This window comes from Gorilla gorilla, chromosome 8, assembly GCF_029281585.2.
Source record: "Gorilla gorilla gorilla isolate KB3781 chromosome 8, NHGRI_mGorGor1-v2.1_pri, whole genome shotgun sequence".
Classification (NCBI taxonomy): Eukaryota; Metazoa; Chordata; class Mammalia; order Primates; family Hominidae; genus Gorilla; species Gorilla gorilla.
The window spans coordinates 107,652,254-107,672,124 of NC_073232.2; the positions used below are offsets into that span (position 1 = coordinate 107,652,254).

Below are 19,871 nucleotides of genomic sequence, written 5' to 3' on the forward strand. Positions count from 1 at the left end.
CTTGCTAGGCAGAGATCTCCTGGGAAGCTCTCATTAGGAGAGCGACTCAGCCCCTCCCCTGGGCAGTACTGGTTGGAGTCTGGGGCAGGAGGCACAGATCCTGGCCAAGCATCTTCACAATAGAATTATTTGCTTGAACTCAAGCAAAACAAAGCTATTCTTACAAATCCTGTAAGGCCAGTAGAGAATTATTTTAACTCAACTACAGCTGTGCCTGAGAAGATGCGCCTCTTTAAATCCTTGCCTTAGTGCAATCTCTTCTAGGAATGAGGAAGAAGCACTGAGACAGGCCATTTTGACACCACAACCTGGGGATGCCTAGAGGTGGTGTCTTGAGTGACATCACCGAGAGGTGGCAGTGGCCACCACCAGCCTGAAGTGGTAGAAGAGGCATCACAAAGCCTGGGAAAAAAGCTGGTCTCTGGGGCTTCTCCTGGACTCGCCTTCTCACTGACATGGTCCAGGAGGTCCTCACAGGTCACGGAAAGTCAGGAGAAGCCATGGACCATGAAGTAACATACCAGTTATCTGGTTTTGCTGCAAATTCTGAGCCATTATTTGAAAATATTTTCCCTCTTCTTGACATCAAATATGCCAAGTGAGCCAACATCATTTGGGCGTGTTCAGAGTAGGGGGCGCTAATTCTATAAAATCTGCATTCTCCATTCTCATCCTATATCCATATTCCCAAAACTGCATCTGGCCAATTTTCTTCATCTCTTTTTGGGGGCTGGGAAAGAGTGGTATTTCCCCATCCCAGTGGTTCTCAATCCTGTCTGTCAATCACTTGAGGAGTTTTCCTAACTATATATTCTTTTTTTTTTTTTCTTGAGACAGAGACTCACTCTGTTGCCCATGATGGAGTGCAGTGGTGCGATCTCGGCTCAGTGCAACCTCTGCATCCCAGATTCAAGTGATTCTCTTGCCTCAGCCTCCCAAGTAGCTGGGATTACAGGCGCCTGCCATCAACGCCCACTGGCTAATTTTTTTTTTTTGTATTTTTAGTAAAGACAGGGTTTCACTATGTTGGCCAGGCTGGTCTCGAACTCCTGACCTCAGGTGATCCGCCCACCTCGGCCTCCCAAAGTGCTGAAATTACAGGCATGAGCCACTGTGCTGGGTCCCTAACTATATATTTCCAGGCACCACCTGGGAGGTACTGGCTTAGCAGACTGAGGCAGGACTGACTCAGGGGAAGCTGAATGCCTGCAGTCAGGTACCAGAGAGCCTCTGGACAAGAAGGGGACAAGCAAGAACACAGAGTCAGGAAGGGGAAAGGAATCTGCAGGGCAATATAGCAGCGTTGAGTAAAAGCCTGTGTTAACGGAGCCCCAAACACCTAGGTTTGAATCCTGGTTCTGCTACTTACTGTGTAATCTTGCATATATTACTTAATCTCTCTGAACCTCATACTCCTCATTGATAAAATGAAGAGTTACTTCATGGGGCTGCTGGGAGAATGAAAATGAGATAACAACAGTGATATATTCAGCACAGAAACTTGTATGTGGCAAGGGCTCAATTAATGACAGCCACGTAGTCACTGAGGTGGTGGTTATGTCATTGTAAGACTATTATTATTAATAGCATTACCACTCTGGGCTGCTGAGATGTTGGCCACCACACTGCTGTTCCTTAAAGCAGCAGGGGAGAAGGTGGGGGACTGCATTTCTGAAGCTGTTTCTGCACAGTTTGCCCCCTCCCTTCTGCTAACATCTCTTCCGTCCCGTAGACAGCAGTCTCCAAGATTACAAAATGATTAAAAGTGACTGCCCCTTCTTGGAATTTCCAAAGTTTTCTTTTTTTAAAAAGAACATTTTAACCCTCATTGACTGAGACATGATAACTCTATTTATAGTCTAAAAGTCTGGCCAAAAGTTTGCTTTTTCACTGTAGCTGGGAGAAAAAAGAAGGTTGCTAAGCCAGCATAAACAAACTTTCACACAGTCCCTTACTATTGAGGAGGATCAGCCTTGAGATCTTTAGAAATGTCTTTTTTATACTGTATAAACAACTAGAATTTAGACAGAGATGGCAGCCCTTAGGCTAGGCTTTGATAGGTTTATTACAAATAATTCTAGTTCCAAATTCTGAATTAAAACCAAACAAAAAAACCCAGCAGTAAAAACAAACTTCTCCCCAGGAGAGAGACTCTGGAATGATGGCTCAGATTTCTCAGTAACGCTGTTTCTTAATGCACATTAACATCTGTGGGTAGAGCCTCCACTCAGTGCTGATCTGTCTTGAATGCCTTTCTTTGAAAGGCATACATCTTTCCTATGTTAAGAAGGATGTGCATAGAGCGCAGGGCCACCTATCAGGGAGCACAGGGCTGGAGCAGCACCACGGACAGGGCTGATGAGGCCCTGCTGGAGCTCACAGACAACATGAAAACAACAAATCAAGGATCAAGAAATCCAGAGACTCTCTTGAAATGGTTTAAAAAAAAAAAAAAAAACCTCAAAACCAAAAACCCTGTGATTATTTAAAATGATCTAGCTCAAATGTTTCCTTCACTTGTAAGAAGCCTTGATCTAATTGAATACATCAGTGATCTATGCCTGGATATGTCATCTAGGCAGGAGTGGGGGCGTGAGATGGAATTTACCCTATTTTTAAAAGATCTCCAGGGAGGATGTCTTTTTAGAGACTTGTGTTAAAGTCTAATCATCTTTGCTATTAATTTTTTTATATCCAACCTAATTTTTTCCTTTTTATTCTTTAAGACTATTTCTTCCTTTCAGTCTCTGAAAATAAAAAAATAGTAAGGTTTGCTTCTAAATTATATGTGATAAGTTATCATGACATCCCTTACTGTTTATGCCTCTATGCAAAATAAATCCAGTTCCCCATATGCTGGACTTCATGCATGCCAAAAATCAGCCATGATCGTCAGCAGGGGTTGCTAGGTGTGGTGGCTGATGACACGGGAGCTCTGGCTGTGCAGCCATGAAACCCTGTCTTTGGATCAACAGCCAAGCTGACTGTGGAAGCTGTGGGTGCTGCCTGTGGCAGGCCTAAGGCAGTCTTTCAGTCTGATGGGAGCCACTGCTCCTCTCCACAGGATTTCTTCAAGTGGGCCTTCCTTTGCCTGTGTCCGTGGGATACTGTGCCTTCTGCACGCTCTGTGCTTGTTGCCTTGAAGGAAACTCTTATCTTACGAGTTTGGCTGGGTTTGCAAGTCCAAATAAAGCACAAATCAAAAATTGCAACTAGTCAAAATTACTCTGAAAAAACTCCCTAACTCAACTCAGTCAGTTGTTTCTTCACCAATGCTTTTGTGTGGTAATCAGTATCATGAGACAGAAAGACTGCGCTCTCTACACCAAATAGACTCTTCTTGGCCTTGAGGAAGTCACTGATCAGAATTAAATTATCAGCTTTTAGTTCTGTAAGTCTGGGTTTGTTTGGTAGACCTTTCTTTTCATTCAAAATAGGCCCCACGTATGAAATGGTTGGAAACCAATTACTGGGGCATATGAGAGACCAAAAATGGCCTGTGGTATTTTAACTGTATCCAACACATCCCAGTGTGTCATCTCATATATGACTGATCAATAAGAGTTTGGTGAATGATTGAATGAACAACTTTACCAATGATGAGAAGGGCTGAGAGGGATGGTCTGCTGAGCAGATGAGGGCAGAGAAGCATCAAGATGGTGGCACTGGCATTCATCCCTAAGAAAGAACTCTGGCTCCACAGTCCAAAGCCTTCATCATCAGTGTTTTCCAGGTATTACTGAGGGCCCACTGTGTGCCGGCAAGGTTGCGTTCTGGACACATGCTCTCACAACTGCCCCCACACTGGACTCAGTCAGCTGAAGTGACCTTGTTGAACTCTCTGCCAGATGGGAACTTCTGAGGATGGGGTACATGTCCTATTCATGGCATTACTTCCAACGACAGTGCCTGGCACACAGCAAGTGTTCAATACTACTTGAATGAATGAAGTTCAGAGCACTTAACATCTCATCCTAGAACAGTATTTAACAAAACTTCCTCCTCCATACCATATCTATTCACCCTCATCTAGATTACTCATCCAAAGATCAGATAATCCCTGCTATTAGGATAATTCTCAAGATGTTGCCCCTAACTCACATTTTAGAAACTTCCTTGACACTTAGACTTTTTCCCCAGAAATAATATTTCTTAGACACAAATGTGGCTGTCTTCCCCAGCAGGTACAAATTCCTATCCAGCTCTTTCATTAAATGTTTTCCAGCTTAGCTAAAACCCTTATTTTCAAGAAATGTCATCTCCCACTATGACTGAATCTTATACCCGGATACCTCTTTAGGAATTCCCTACCAAAGAGAGATACCCTGAGGGCTCATGAAAAGAGTTAGTTGCAGGCATGAGAACTGGGTAATTTTCCTGTTGACGGTTGCAGATCTACCTCCTGCCCACCCGCTATAATGACTCAGCTTCCCTGAGTCACTGCTCAACCACCAGCATCAGGTGACCACCTCAGGTACAAAGCCTTGGGTAGTTGGGTAAAGGCAGCTTTGACCAGAGCCCCACATGTTCAAAGCATTGTAACTAAGCTAACACTGGCTACCCCGTTAATCATGTAAACCCCAGGGGAATAGGACTAAAATACCATCTGGATACACTCCGGTGATACAGTCAGCAAGGAGTGAGACACCACCACAAAACACAAGGTTAGAGGGAAGCAAATGACTGGGAAACAGCCCTTAGCCACCAGGAAAAACCCCAAGGTAAAAAAGAAAGTAGCAGCACCAGTACAAAGAGAGGCACACAATTTTCCTTTAATTACCTTCAGATTTAGGACTAGGAGTAGATGCAGGAAACTGGTAGGTGGGAGTGTAAGGATTGTCCTCTGTAGCAGAGAAAAGCAGTGGATTTTGAAACTATCCACCAGGAAGTAGAGGAAGTGACAAATCCCAATTGACTCAAATGACTGATTACCTATTTTAGTGTTATTAAAGCACACGGGCATCACACTTAAAAATAGATTAATGAATTAGAAAGGATTTAGTTATTTTAACATAGCACATCATGCAAATGAGTGAAATAAAATTTTCACCAGCCAAAAATGACTATGAAAGTAAAATCTAAAAGCCCAAATCTTATGCCTACAATGGAACTATAAGAATTAATTTAAAGCTCGGACAACAGATATGCTGTCTAAGTTTATGGTACCTTTGGAAGTTTGCTGGATTTCAGGAAGTTCAGGGAATTTGTACGTAGGGAAATAAGGGTTTTCTTCAGGAGTGTCTAGGCAGAGGAGCAGGTTTGGGAGAGAGAATAGAGGAAGATACAAATGGAGAGAAAAAACGAGTAGGAATCCACATACAATTTAGGCTCCTTGAATTCTGGAACATACTAAGCTTCACTAGTGATATGAAAGAAATTCAAACTGCTTTTAAAAATCCAGTCCTTTTGCCTGAATTACCGAGACACATCAAAAGGGACAATACCATTACTCTTCTTAGACAAAGAATTGCCATGAACAGGCTCCAATGGGCAAGAAACATTTAACATAAAGCATCAGGTTTTTACTTTTGATAGGCAAGAAATATTAAGTATGATAATAAATAGTATGTAATAAACATGCTATCCTAACATGATTTTTTTAAATCAAAGCTTGTATTGTGGACATTCAGCAAACAAGTAGATCATTAATTTTTCAAATACCTCTGCCTACCATTAAGGCAGGTAGTTTTGTTTAGCACCTACAATTTAGATTAAGAACTATAACATGAGAAGACACCAAAGCTGCCTGTGGGGCAAAATTACATATTTTGCACATTTACATGCATTAATGTCTCTGCAATTAGGCTTCCAAAGCTGGGTCTAAAGGTGACAGTCACAGATTGCAAGACGAAATGGGCAGTGACTTCAGGAAGTGATGAGTGGAGGTGACCCCATCTGATCACAGAAATCCAAGCATTTAGTTTCACCACTGTGACCACGCTCATCCACCCAACCACAGTGGATTTACTCTTCACTGGAAATGCTAAACGCCTCAATATTTAGAGCACTTCGATATTTAGAAACAGTTTGAACAGGGGCACACCCAAGTTCACTTTGAACCCAGCAGGAGTTAATTAACAGTGATGTTAGCTGGCATCCGCAGCTCATCAGAGAGATTGCACTTAGGTGGGAACACTGACCAGAACACTTTCTCTTTGCCTTCATGTGTCATCCATGCCAGGCAGCCAGACTGGATGTGGGTAAGGGGAAGGGCAGGATGCTCTGCCTGTGGGAGAAGTGGTACCCTTCCCACAGTGCAGCTACATCCTGCCTATCAGCTGACTGGCGGCACAGGCAGCGATGGGAGCCGGTGGGGTCATGTCCTGCCCAAGCACTGGCCTGCGGTTCTCCATGCTGGGTCACCTGCTGATAGCCCAGCCGGCATCTGATTTGGAAGCGCTGCTCTTTCAGCTTGAGCGGGCTTTGGTGTGTCAGCTCCTGACTGACTCTCAGGGCTACCTGCCAAGGGCTGGCTCTCAGCTGGGGAAGATTATTGTTCATATTAACACAGCCTGAGAGGCGTACTATGCATTCTACTTCACAAGGCCAAATGTGTTCTCCTTTAGACCCTGTGACATTCTCCGGAGGAAGGGAAGCAGAACAAACACAGAAAGGTACATGATTGGTCCAAGGTTACCTGAGTGCTTGGGGGACTCAATCCAGGTGAGAACATTTTTTTTTTTTTTTTGAGACAGAGTTTCACTCTTGTTGCCCAAGCTGGAGTGCAATGGCGCGATCTTGGCTCACCGCAACCTCCGCCTCCCGGGTTCAAGTGATTCTCCTGCCTCAGCCTCCAAGTAGCTGGGATTACAGGCATGTGGCACCACGCCCAGCTAATTTTGTATTTTTAGTAGAGATGGGGTTTCTCCACATCGGTCAGGCTGGTCTCGAACTCCTAACCTCAGGTGATCCACCTGCCTCAGCCTCCCAAAGTCCTGGGATTACAGGCTTGAGCCACCGTGCCCGGCCAGAGAACAGTGTTCTTAATTCCCAGTTCGGTGCATTCTCAACTCACTCTGCCCACAAGGCAGTCATGGGCTGACACAGGGAGATGTACCTAAAGCTGGAAGCAGGTGGGTGATGGAGCTGCTCACATCCCAGGCAGACAGATGCTGGAGCACAGGCAGAATGCTGGGCTCAGCCTGCTGCATTCCACATCTGGGAGGAAGGATTTGAGAGCAGATCTCAAATTCCACCTCTGAGGCAGGCACACAAGTGCTTCCTCCCTCCTATGCTCTAAAGGTGCATGGCTGGGCTCAGGCAGACCAGTACCTAATGAGGTCCAACTGCAGGACCCAGTCTTCTGGCATCCTAGCAAAGTGAGTTCAGGCCCACAAAACGTGTATTGGCACATAGCACAGCACAGCTTCTACAAATGAAAATCAGTACCTCTGTTCAGTTTGTGGATCTGTTTAAACATAGTCTTGTACCAGTCTTTTGATCTCTCAGTGTTCTGTACAAAAACAAAGGCAAAAAGCAAAATTAAATGAATATCTTGACACATTTCAGACCTCCTATGATTTCAAAATCAAAATGGAAAGTAACAATATCTGAATTCAAAACTCAGCCACATTTATCTTTTTTAAAAAGGCAAAACTTTTTAGAAAGAGAAAAACCAAGAGTCCCAAACCTCCATCTACAGTGTAATATTTGGCTGAAAGGATACAGATTTTGAAAACAGTGGATGAGGATACACTTGAAAGGTATCCATTTTTAAATTTTTAAAATTTCACTTTTAGATAGAATCTCTCCGTATATTGACTGTGCCAAACTGAAGGAAAGTCTCCTAGAAATATAAGAGACAAAGTATATTTGCTTATCATGCTGTGCCCCCAACCATTCTAGATTATTCAACAGCAATGTATCCGAGTCACCTTGCATAGGGCCAGATTTAGAATGCATACATTAAAACATAACTCGTTATAGCATCCACTGCCAGAGTTTTCACCCTAACCACAAAGTTGGAATGGTTGGGCTTTTTTTTTTAAGATAAAAATAAAACAAGGAAGGTGACAGATAGGTGGCTAGATATTTTCACTCCCACTTTACAGAAGAGGAAATGAGATACAGAATGACAAAGCGAACTGCCCAAAGTCACAGAGCTGATGAGAAGGTGAGTGGAAGGGCCATCCAACGCAATGGTTAGGGGTAAGGGTTTGGGAGTCAGATAGACCATTCTGTCACCCACAAGCTGTGCAATCTTGGATGAGTAACAAATCCCTGAGTCCCCATTTCCTCATCTATAAGATGGAAATGATATTAGTATCCATTACTCACTTGGATGAGTGATGCTTAAATGAGATAATGCACTCAGCAAATGGTAGCTGTGATTTCTCTTAGGAATAACTCTCCTTCTGTATTACTACTTAGGACCAGAGAAGAGCTATTTTGAGGCTTAGTCCACTGTGGTTTCTATTGGCCTCTTCCAAAGGGACGTATTTGTTAAATGGAAATCACAGTGGAACATATTGCAGGCAATGGTCTAGTAGACACGTGGAAAAGAATGGAATTCACCCAAATCCAGTTCCAAAAGTTGCCTAGCTTTATGTTAAATGTTTCCTGCCCATTGGAGCCTGTTCCCTGGAATTCCTTAGGGCCTGCAGGACTGGCAGGCCTGTGCTGCCAGGGAGAGCTGGGTCAGGGATGCCATGAGACCTGCTCTGTCCTGGAGGCTTGGCTGGCGGAATCCATTCTGAGGTTCCCTTAGTGTTCCCTACTCACTTTGGATGACACGTGATCTCCCATCCAGGGAGATCTTCCTGAACCTGTCAACAGGGACCTTGGGCCTCACACTCTCCCCAGGATTCTCTTACCCTGGACCAGGAATTTCTCAACATGCTCCACACAGAACAATAATGAAGGAAGACTGCCCATAACATTGTCCCTAGAACACTCACATACTCAAAGCCTCTGAAAAGGTCTACAGCAGAGAAATCTCTCTGACTTGGTCCCACCCAGCTTTTCCTCACATTTACTTGACCACGAAACCCTTTATTCATAGGACTTATAACATCCAACACCCACTTTGGGAAAAGCTGTTGTACACCAAGTCTGGAGCACAGCTTCTGGGGGATCTGGCACTCATGGGGCTTACAGAGACGATGGTGTGATGGGGTTCACAGGTACTCAGAGTGTACACTTGTCACAGCTTAAGATGAAGCCTAAGAAGGACCTCTAAGTCAATATACATACCCGGAGTGGGATGCCCACTTCATCCATGGAAACATCGCTTAAGTCCTGAGCGCTCTTCACCACCCGCCTACTGTCATCCTTTGCTCTTTTTTCAGCAGCCTTGCCAGGTGAGGTGGGTTTTTCCTGGGTTGGTGCTGAGTCCTGCTCTCCCACTCTTCTTTCTGAGACAGGATCTGGAAATGAAAAGCAATTGTTAGCTGAAGCTCTTTTGGTAGCTGCAAAACAAAACACTCCTGAACAGGCTAACTGGGGGGAAGCGTGTCTGCTAATTCTCAACTGGAATTAGTTCTGCTTAGAGCAGGGGTCAGCAAACTGGCCCATGGGCTGGTTTTACTGGAACACAACCATGCCAATTCCTTTACATATTATTTATGGGTGCTTTTGCACTACTATGGCCGAGTTGAGTAGCTGTGACAGAAACCATATGGCCTGCAAAGTCTAAAATATTTATCATCTGGTCCTTAAAAAAAAAAAAAAAAGGCTTGCCAACAATGTGATCAGAGCTTTGCAGAGGTATGCACATCGTGCTCTGGTCAACTGAATAGTTCTGACTGTTCTAGAAATTAAGGAACAGGTAGAACCACAGGATGGGGCTAACATTACTTGAAAGTTTTCGATTCCTCTTGAGGAAGTCACTTAACTTTTCCATGCCTCAGTTTTCCCATCCAAAAACAGGGATAACACTTCTATTGGCAAGCTCACAGCAATGTGGTGAGAGGACTTATCAGGATAACTTATGGCAAAGTGTTCAGGAAGCTGTACATTGCTAAGTATACATTATAGATTATTTTTGTTCAAGATTGGAAGATACAGAGCACTAACAAAGACACCACATATGACCTAAGATTATAAAATTACTTAATAGAATCTGGCTCCCAAGCTATGACATTTATTTATTGGGCAGACATTGCGCTCTGCCTTGTGGACATGAAGGTGAGCATTCCAGAATCTTAGCCTTCAGGGAGCTTACAGTCTAGTGGGCAGAAAAACCAAGTGAGCCAGCAATGAGAATGCAGGGTGACAAGGGCCGATTCTCAGAAGAGAAGCCAATCAGACTCACAGGAAGTGAAGGGTGCTCCAGAGGAACAGCTTAAATAAATGCTTGGGGGCCTCTGGACTACTGAGCTAATTATGTGCCAAGCAATGCAATAAACTCTTCATTTACATTCTCTCATTTTATCCTCCCAAAGATCTATGAGGAAGAAACTATTATCACCTTTTTTTTTTTAATAGTTAAAGGATCAATACACAGAGAAGTTAAAGTACCCTGCCTGCGGCCACACAACCAGCTCATAGCCAAGCTGTGATGTGGCCTAATGTCCACCTGACTCTAGCAGTCCTCTATGAACCACATCCTGTCTTGCCTCTTTCAAAGATGGTACCAAGGTTTCAAGTCTGGAAGCCTGGCCTAAGCCAAATGGAGAAGTTAGAATTGGGTGAGGAATGGGAGGGAGAAATGGCTGCTTCCATTTGGACTATGGTAACTTTGAGAAGACAGCAAGATACTCAAGGAGGAATGCCCTGGAGACCCCTAGAGGAACTATGGAGGGGCCCAGGTGAGACACCCTAACAGGAGTGCAACTTTGGAGGCATCAGCCCAAAAGTGATGGCTGATGCCAGGGAGATGGCAGAGCTCAGTGGTGGACAGAAGCAAGGCCAGAGTAAAGCGCTAAAGTCATGCATGGAAGGACACCACAGTTACAGCTGCAAGGCAAAAGAATCCCCAAAGTGATGCAAAGTCATCCGAGGGACAGGAGATGAACCAGAAAAGTACACAAGGTGCCACTGAACCAGGGAAGACAGAACTTCAAGAAGTGGGTGGTTAAATGTCTCAAAAGAAAAAAAAAAACCCAGAAATTGAAGCAGAGGAGGAGGCGGCATTAGATTAGGCAAGAGAGAAGTCACAGGAACACTCTGAGGGAGCAACTTCAGGAGGGCAGTGGGGGTGGGTGCCAGATTGCACAGAGGGTTGAAGGTGTAAGCAGGAAGTTGGGGGAGTGAGTGGGGAGTTCAGCACAGAGGAAGGAATGTGCTAGATGGTAATTCAAGAGGTCAAAGGATTAGGGGCAAAAAGGTTTAAGCTGGCTGGGTGCCGTGGCTCATGCCTCTCAACATATCAGGAGGCTGAGGCAGGAGGATTGCTTGAACCTAGGAGTTCAAGACCAGCCTGGGCAACATAGCGAGACCCCATCGCTACAAAAAATTAAAAAATTAGCCAGGCACATGCCTGTTGTTCCAGCACTTGGGAGGCTAAGTTGGGAGGATCTCCTGAGCCTGGGAGTTCGAAGCTGCGGTAAGCCATGATCATGCCACTACACTCCAGCCTCAGCAATAAAGCAAGACTCTGTCTCAAAAAAAAAAAAAAAAAGTTTAGGCCAAGGGAGCCCAAAATCCTATCAGTGAGAATGAGGCCCATGAGGTAAGGATGAAGGGCATCAAGATGTGCTGTGGCAATTAGTAAGTGCTCAATTAAAACCTGCTTATTGATTGACTATGGACAGGTTCTCGTCTTTGAGAAAGGAACAGGTGCAGACTGCTGGCTGGGGGACTACACTCGGGTGAAAAGGAAGAATGTGAGGACACATGCAAAGTTGTGACAAAGTCAGAGATGTCTGTAAGTGGAGGAGACGCTGTAGAAGTGGGGGAAACAATGACTCCAGCATGCTCAGGTTTTACAACTTTCATTCTCCTCCATGGGGTCGTGACTGCCCACATTCAAATGATTTCAAGGCTTGGTAAGTGCTTCAGAAAGCCTGATCCCTGGCATCATCACCGTCAATGTCAAAGGATGTTAAGAACAGATTGGCTTTATGGAATGAATTCTCATGCTCCCAGAAAATTCCAACGCAAGGCCAAGGATTTGGCAGGAAGCCTGGAAGTGTAAAGGGATTTTGAGTTACCCAAGTCTACCCTTAATGTGGCTCTGCTGAACATTCTCCTCCCACCTGGAAAGGCCTTCTGTTGAATGTGAGCAGAAAGGAGCAGATGAGGCTGAGTTCAAGCTCAGTCTTACATGGTGCTTTAAGATCATGGTGAGGATCACAGACATGCCATACTCAGGGTCAAGGCAGGTGACTCTAACAACAATCACACTTGACTGCAAAAATCAGGCTGATAGTCCATGGATTTCTCCTAAAGCTGCCAGTGTCCTTTTGATCTATAAAATTTAGCCCTGAATTGTTTTACTTGAAAGCCTGTGGTCATGTGACTCGTCACTGAGTGGATATCAATATACAGAGAGCCCCTGAAGAAAACATGTCACTTTATATAATGAAAACCCAAAGTGACACTTAACTGTACCATGCAGGTGACAGGGCCAGGTGTTGACATCCATATTACAATGAGGGCTTGCTATTTTCTCAGTAGGAAAATGCTGATCCTTCACATGACATCCTGGGGGCATTTCCTCTTAGTCTTTTTTTTTTTTTTTTTCTAATTACACAGGGTCTTATTCTCTTACCCAGGCTGAAGTGCAGTGGCATGATCATGGCTCACTGCAGCCTTGACCTCCCTGAGCTCAGGTGATCCTCCCACCTTTGCCTCCCAAGTAGCTGGGACTACAGGTGTGCGCCACCACATCTGGCTAGTTTTTTTGTATTTCTGTGGAAATGGGGTTTTGCCATATTGCCCAAGCTGGTCTCAAACTCCTGGGCTCAAGGAATCTGCCCACCTCTGCCTCCCAACTGCCTGCCTCTGCCTCCCAAAGTGTTGGGATTACAGGTGTGAGTCACTGCACCTGGCCCCAGCTAATTTTTTGTATTTTTTTTTTTTTATAGAGACGGGGTTTCACCATGTTGCCCAGGCTGGTCTCAAAGTCCTGAGCTCAAGCAATCTGCCCATCTTGGCCTTCCAAAATGTTGGGATTACAAGTGTGAGCCACTGCAAATCTAGCCTCCTTCTAGTTTTATACTGTGCTTTAAAAGGGAAGGTTCTGGGCCACTAAATAAATGACAATACCGACAACCTCAGATGGGGCCTCTGTTTGAAGGAGGTGGGATAGCTTCCCTTCTCTTCACACTGAGAGCTGGTGACTGAGGATTACAGCAATGCTCACACTTCTCTGCAGAAGAACGATGGCCTCTACACCCTACGCCAGCCTCTCTCTCCCAGCCCTTATCTTATTATCCCATCTGTCTCCCCAAGGGGACTGAGAGGTACCTGAGAACACCATGTAGGCTTCATTCCCAGATGACTCTCCCTGAACATCAAGCCTCATGGAGACTCAACAAAAATCTGCTACAGAGAGGGAGGCTGGAAGCCCTGGAGTCCCGTCCCCACAGGTGATGGCTAAGCCTTACTTGCTCTAAGAGACTAGAGATTGCCAACCCAGCCAGCCCTCTCTCTTTCAGGAGCTCCTGAACAAAGCTGTACTACTTCTTTTAAAGCATAAACTAATATTTAGTGAGCACCTACTTTAGGCCCCACTCTATCAAACATCATCAGCGGATCTGTCCCAAAACTCAGGGAAAGCGATAGCATCGGTCTTATTTTAGAGCCAAGGAATAAGCCTGAGCTGCCAGCACGGTGGAGCCACCCTCACTTTTTTTTTTTTTTTTTTGAGACAGAGTCTTACTCTGTCACCAGGCTGGAGTGCAGTGGCACGATCTCGGCTCACTGCAACCTCCGCCTCCCTGTTTCAAGCGATTCTCCTGCCTCAGCCTCCCAAATAGCTGGGACTACAGGCACGTGCCACCATGTCCAGCTAATTTTTGTATTTTTAGTAGAGACGGGTTTTCACCATGTTGGCCAGGATGGTCTCCATCTCTTGACCTTGTGATCCACCTGCCTCGGCCTCCCTAAGTCTCCCTAATCTCATGCTGGGATTACAGGCATGAGCCACTGCGTCCGGCCCACCCTCAAATTTTTACATGTCTTTTCTCAATGCACAAAACATCCTCCCCATTCCTGTCACAATAACACCTCCTCCAGGCTGGGGCAAGGATTACCACCCTTGTTTCCCCTATGAGGAAACTGGCTTAGAGGGATGAAGTCACTCACACAGAAACACACAGCTCCAAGAAGAAGGGGCTAGGACCAAACTCTGCATCTCCTAACGTATGGCTGGAGGCCTTTTTTATCTATTCTACCCTTCTTTCAAATTCCCACCAACAGGAAGGAGCCCACAGGAGCCACTTTTTTTTTTCAGAGCCACCACTCTTAGCAACCTCGGCTGGGGCCAGGGAATGAGGTGGGCTGGAGAGTGGCAGCTGGAGGAGGGACAGCCAAGGACACCTTGAGGTCAACCACAGCCTGTCTTGGTCTCAGAGCCAAGTCCTGATAAGGCTGAGAGGGTGTGAGAACCCCATGTCCTCCCCACCCAGGCTCGCCACCAATCACAGAACAGCAGTGGCATGAAGTTGCACAGAAATCATGTAGTAGCTGTTCAGAAAACAGTGGCTTTTGTTATCCACCAATCAGCGATTCTGAACCCTGAAATTCATGAGTGTGTGCAAATCCATAGAAATCATGTGCACATGTTTACACGTGTGTGGCTTTTTTTTTTTTTTTTAGAATCAATCTATTGCCTTCAATAGCTTCTCTCAAGGAGTCCATTAACAAAGAAAAGTTACACACTGTTGCACCACACTATTAGCAGCTCAAGGGCAGCACAGTTCCCTGATGTAGCCTCAGAGCCCCGCCCAGTGCAGGATACAAAGGAGGCCCTGAATACAATGGTAAGTGAACCCACAGAGCACCGCCTGGTAACAGGAATGCACATCTATTAAGTCATGCATCTATTAAGCAGCAGCTCAGTGCTGAGCTGTTAATGAGCAGAATCTCATCTGATTGTCATACAACCTGGGAGGCACTACAGCTTTCCTCACTTGATAGTAAGAAAATTGAAGCCCAGAGACTTAGATAACCTGCCTGAGGCAGCACCAGACCCAGGATTCAAAGCAGAATGGCTACAGGAAGCCACAAGGAAATAGCTACACATTCCCCTTCCTGGGTTCCCTCCCTACTCTAACATGGTCCCAATCCTACACACTTTATCAAGGGGTGAGCTAATTATATTTGTGTATGTCTGATTATATTTGCAGTCACTCCCCACCATTGTCAACTCTTGCCACCTGCCACACTCAAGTGTGGTCAGCACAGAGGGCAGCATTGGCATCACCAGGGAGCTGGGCAGAAATGCACATTCTCTTGGCCAGGCACAGTAGCTGGTGCCTATAATCCCAGAACTTTAGGAGGCTGAGGGAGGAGGATTGCTTGAGGTCAGGATTTGACACCAGCCTTGGCAATATAGTGAGACTCCAGCTCTACAAAAAAACTTAAAAAAAAAAAAATAGCTGGGCATGGTGGTGCACACCTGTAGTCCCAGCTACTCAGGAGGCTGAGGTAGGAGGATCACATGAGCCCAGCAGTTCAAGGCTGCAGTAAGCTATGATTGCGCCACTGCACTCCAGTCTGGGTGACAGAGCAAGACCCTGTATCAAAAAAAAAAAAAAAGAAAAGGAAAGAAAAAAGAAATGCAAATTCTTACCCATACCCACCATTAAATCCAAATCTCTAGGGGGATGGCCTAGGAATCTGAGTTTCGACAAGCTCTCCAGGAATTTCTGATGCCTGCTCAAATTCAAGAAGCAGTTTTCTCACACTGTCTTCTGGGCACTGCTGGTCGGAAGGTTCTCACCTGGACCCACCACCCCAGGGGCATCTACTGGCATTTGGGCTTGCCACCCAAAAAGGAGAGAACTTGCCCATATCTCCCAACCCCTGACTCCTCACATCCAGAAGGGAGACAGAAGCAGCAGAAAGATGACCTCTTCAGAGAGGCCTGCCATGAACACTGCATCTAAAGCTGGACTCCTGGTTCTTTTTAACCCAGAACATCCTGTTCTTACCCATCAAGGCCCTTATCACAGTTCCATGGGACATGTTTACTAGTGTGGCTCACTGGTCTGGTCTGTCCACCACCCTGCAAGCTCCAGGGAGGCAGGAACTATGCCTATTTTCATCATCTTGGTAGTCCGGCAACAAAGAGTCTCTCCAAGACATCAGAGGATCTCAGAAGATATTGCTGATTGAATATCAGGCGGTGACCGGAAGACGGTTTCAACAGGAACAGGGATTAACACATAAATAAATATTTCTCACCTACCTGAAAGGCTACTGAGTCGTTTTTGCTGTTCTGTGATAAAAGAACACACAGTGTAAGTAAGATTTATACAGCACATAGTAAGACCAAGAAGCCCTGGCATAACTCGTTAGGATCTCAACCCTGAGTCCTCACTGTCCTCTGGACTTAGATGGTACAATGTGCATGCAGCCAGCTGACTGCAGGGGTATTAGCATGGCTCCCATTATGCCAGTGTGGTGTCTCCCACCCCACCCCGCTTCCAGATCTACACCAGGATTCAGGGGACTGCCACAATTTTCCAGTTGTTTATATCTTATCTCAAGATGATTCCATCATAGAAGGGAATCCATCCAACCCTCCAGCTTCAAGTGAGCAAGGCCTTATATGACCCCAGTCTTGGTACCTTTTGAGGGAAATGTAATTATAATCACAACCATGACAGTGACCGTCTCCTGAGAGCTTGCTAAATGCCAGGCGCTGTTTTAGCGCTTTTGCAAATAACACTTGTAAACTTTGCAACAACTCTAGTAGTTGGGTATGATTATTCTTTCCCATTGTACAGAGGAGGAAACGAAAGCCTGGCCTTAGTCACTATAGTAATCTGGCTTGTCCAGAGTACAAGAAAAATCCTTAAAAAATCAGCAATGGCAGAGAAACTTCAGATAAGGGGCACAAATCGCCCAAGATAACACTGAAAATCAGCTGGATCTAGAACCTGGATCCCTGACTCCTAGTCCAGAATTCATTCCAATTCTAGTCATCAAGACCTTGCTGGTCCTTGGCACTGAAGGGTTATTGGTTTCTCGCCATCCTGGGCACTCACGTGGAAGGGAAGCCACATCTCCTTTGTGGAGTCCTATGTGTACGTGCTATGAGATGAGAGCACAAAAATGACCTTTACCTTCCACAGCTGCTAAATATAAAGCAGCCACATAGATAAAAATAGAACATTTGCCAACCCGTGGGTACCGTCATCATTCCCCTTGGCTGCGTTCCCACCCTCCTGCTACAATCAGTGTGAACCAGAAGTAAACAGCGAGCAGCTCAGGAGCTCAGAGCCTGGGAAGCGGTACGTGGCCACCTCTGCCACATGGATGAGGTTCGTACTGGCTGAACATGCAGAAGCCCAGTGCAGCTCTGGCCTCAGCTCTGCCAGCAACTTTCAGATGACAATGGCCAATTCACTAAACCTCTCGGCCTCAGTTTCCTTGTCTGTTATGTCAAAGGGCCCTATTGGTACTAAGGGGACCTACGGTTCCCACACACTACGCTGAAGGCTGCTGAGCTCCAGCTGGCAGAAGTGAATGTATTCCACTTAAAAGATCATGTTGCCAACATGGCAAAACCCCATTTCTACTAAAAAATACAAAAATTAGCCAGGCGTGGTGTCACACGCCTATAATCCCAGCTACTCCAGAGGCTGAGGCATGAGAATTACTTGAACCTGGGAGGCAGAGGTTGCAGTGAGCCAAGATCGTGCCACTGAACTCCAGCCTGGGTGACAGGGAAAGACCCTGCCTCAAAAAATAAATAAATAAATACATGAAAAAGACCACGTTGGCCAGGCATGGTGGCTCATGCCTATAATCCCAGCACTTTGGGAGGCTGAGGCAGGCAGATCCCTTGAGCCCAGGGGTTCAGGACTAGCCTAGGCAACGGTAAAACCCCGTCTCTACAAAAAATATTTTAAAATTATCCAGGTGTGGTGGCACACGCCTGTGGTCCCAGCTACTGGCATCGAGAGGCTGAGGTGGGAGAATCACCTGAGCCTGGGAGGTTGAGGATGCAGTGAGCCATGACTGCACCACTGCACTCTAGCCTCAACAACAGAGTGAGACCTTGTCTCAAAAAAAAAAAAAAAAAAAAAAAAAGACTACGTTGTCTCCAGTTTTGAGGTGTGAAATGGCCTTTCTTTCACAGGATGACATGCAACACAGGTAACAGTGGCCACTTTCTAGTGGTGTTATTTTAAAGCATTAGAATGAAAAACCCTAGGGTGATCCCTAGACTGCTTCATGTGTCCGTAAGTCTGGGAACCTCTGAGCTCTAGTTCTCAATGTGGTCGGTGGGCCAGTGGCACTGGTATGCCTAGCAAGCTCGCTGAAAATGTAGAATCTCATCTCCTCCACCCCAAACCTCTTGAGGCTGAACCTGCAAGTTAACAAGACTCTCAGGATCCGACGCACATAGACTGAGAAGCCCTAAGCAAGGGGACCCACGCACCTCTTTTCATCCTGAGAGTTTTCCGATTCAAAGCCTCCCTCCCAGACAGATGGTAAGTGATTTGCCTTCATACCCATGCGGTGTGAAAACTCAGGAAAGAAGGGGAAAGGGCTGTGTTGTTCACAACCATCAGCGCCAGGCCAGAGGCTCAGTGCCCCTCTGTTTCTAGTAGGGGTAAGCTGGCTTGGAGAGACAGGATTATTGCCACACTATGCCCTGGGACAGTCTAGGCAAAAAAAAAAAAAAAAAAAAAAAAAAAAGGGCGGGGAGGGAGGCATTTTTTAGGATGACAAAACTAGAATTCCAGAAGTGGAGTAAAGTTATTCCCTCAGGAGACTTTGCAATAATTAAGAAATTATTTTTATGGGTACTGCTTATGAAGCAAAGCAGAGCTGCCAGGTTAGGCAAATTCCAAAGCAATGCCAAAAACACTTGACCTAAACCCCATTTATGATTAGTAATACAGGGCTGGGCCAGTGAGGCTCTTCTCTTCTTCTCGACGCTTCCTGCCCCACCTGCTTAGTGAACATATGGTTTTGCTCTTTATGGAAATCTATCATTTAATTCCAAACAATGAATGTCATTACTTGTATCCTTTTCTGAAGGATGTGTGTCTCAGGCTGCACAATTCTGATTTTTAAACCCAAGGGCAGGACTTGGACAACAGAGAAAGGCAAGAACCAAAGGCATTTGGGTAAATAAAAGGAATCCATCTATTCAAGGAAGAAACAAAAAGGAACTACAGGCATTTCTGTGCCCAAAGATGTCTCACTAGGTGTCATCAGAGGGACTTGGCAGAAGCAGCTGACATTACAGTTGGCATTTCCCAAAAACCAAGTTGCCTTGGGAATAAATCCCATTTTTAAAGAAACTGCCTGTCCTTCTGGGAACTAACTTAACTCTGTTTGACTGAATTTTTTTTTTTTTTAATATGAGTCACAAGGAAGTTCAGAGAAACAAAATTTCACTTTGTCCCGCATTACAGACACTTACGGGCAAGGAGAGCCACTGCCAGTAAGGGGCATGGCACCGCTGAAGGAGAATGGGCTCCTGCATGGTTCCGTGTGGGAGCCGGGGCCATTTTTCTCAAGAACCCAGATTCATGGGTGAAAATTAATACAGGAGCCACACATAGTGAAAAAATACAAAACTACTAAAACAACCTTAAGATTTTAGTGGAAAGATCTGAAGTGAAAGAAAATGTTTTATTCATCTGCTTTTCAAGTTAGAAGCAGGAAACAGAAAAACTCTATTTAGCATGGAAAACAATTAAAAATAGACTCCAGTCCCATTCTCATTCAAATTAATGCAGAGAGGAAGGGGGAGGGGGAGGAGTGGAGGAAAACTATGAAGTCAGAGAGCACAGAGTCAA

The 19,871-nt window shown here is 45.4% G+C and overlaps 1 protein-coding gene across 50 annotated transcripts in view; it reads right to left on the bottom strand.

Annotated features, from left to right (window-relative positions):
• The window catches only part of SORBS1 (sorbin and SH3 domain containing 1), a 249,911-nt gene that overhangs the window by 78,113 nt on the left and 151,927 nt on the right, over window positions 1-19,871 (bottom strand). For 36 of the 50 annotated variants that reach the window (XM_031014952.3, XM_055352554.2, XM_055352551.2 and 33 more), the window contains 3 exons: window positions 16,298-16,327; window positions 9,193-9,365; window positions 7,390-7,453 (listed from right to left, as the gene is read on the bottom strand). In XM_031014952.3, the coding sequence (XP_030870812.2) occupies window positions 7,390-7,453; window positions 9,193-9,365; window positions 16,298-16,327 (267 nt within the window). Of the gene's footprint in view, window positions 1-4,780; window positions 4,844-5,166; window positions 5,242-7,389; window positions 7,454-9,192; window positions 9,366-16,297; window positions 16,328-19,871 lie in introns of all 50 variants that reach the window. The other 14 variants (XM_063710331.1, XM_055352558.2, XM_055352560.2 and 11 more) reach the window with 2 other exon arrangements.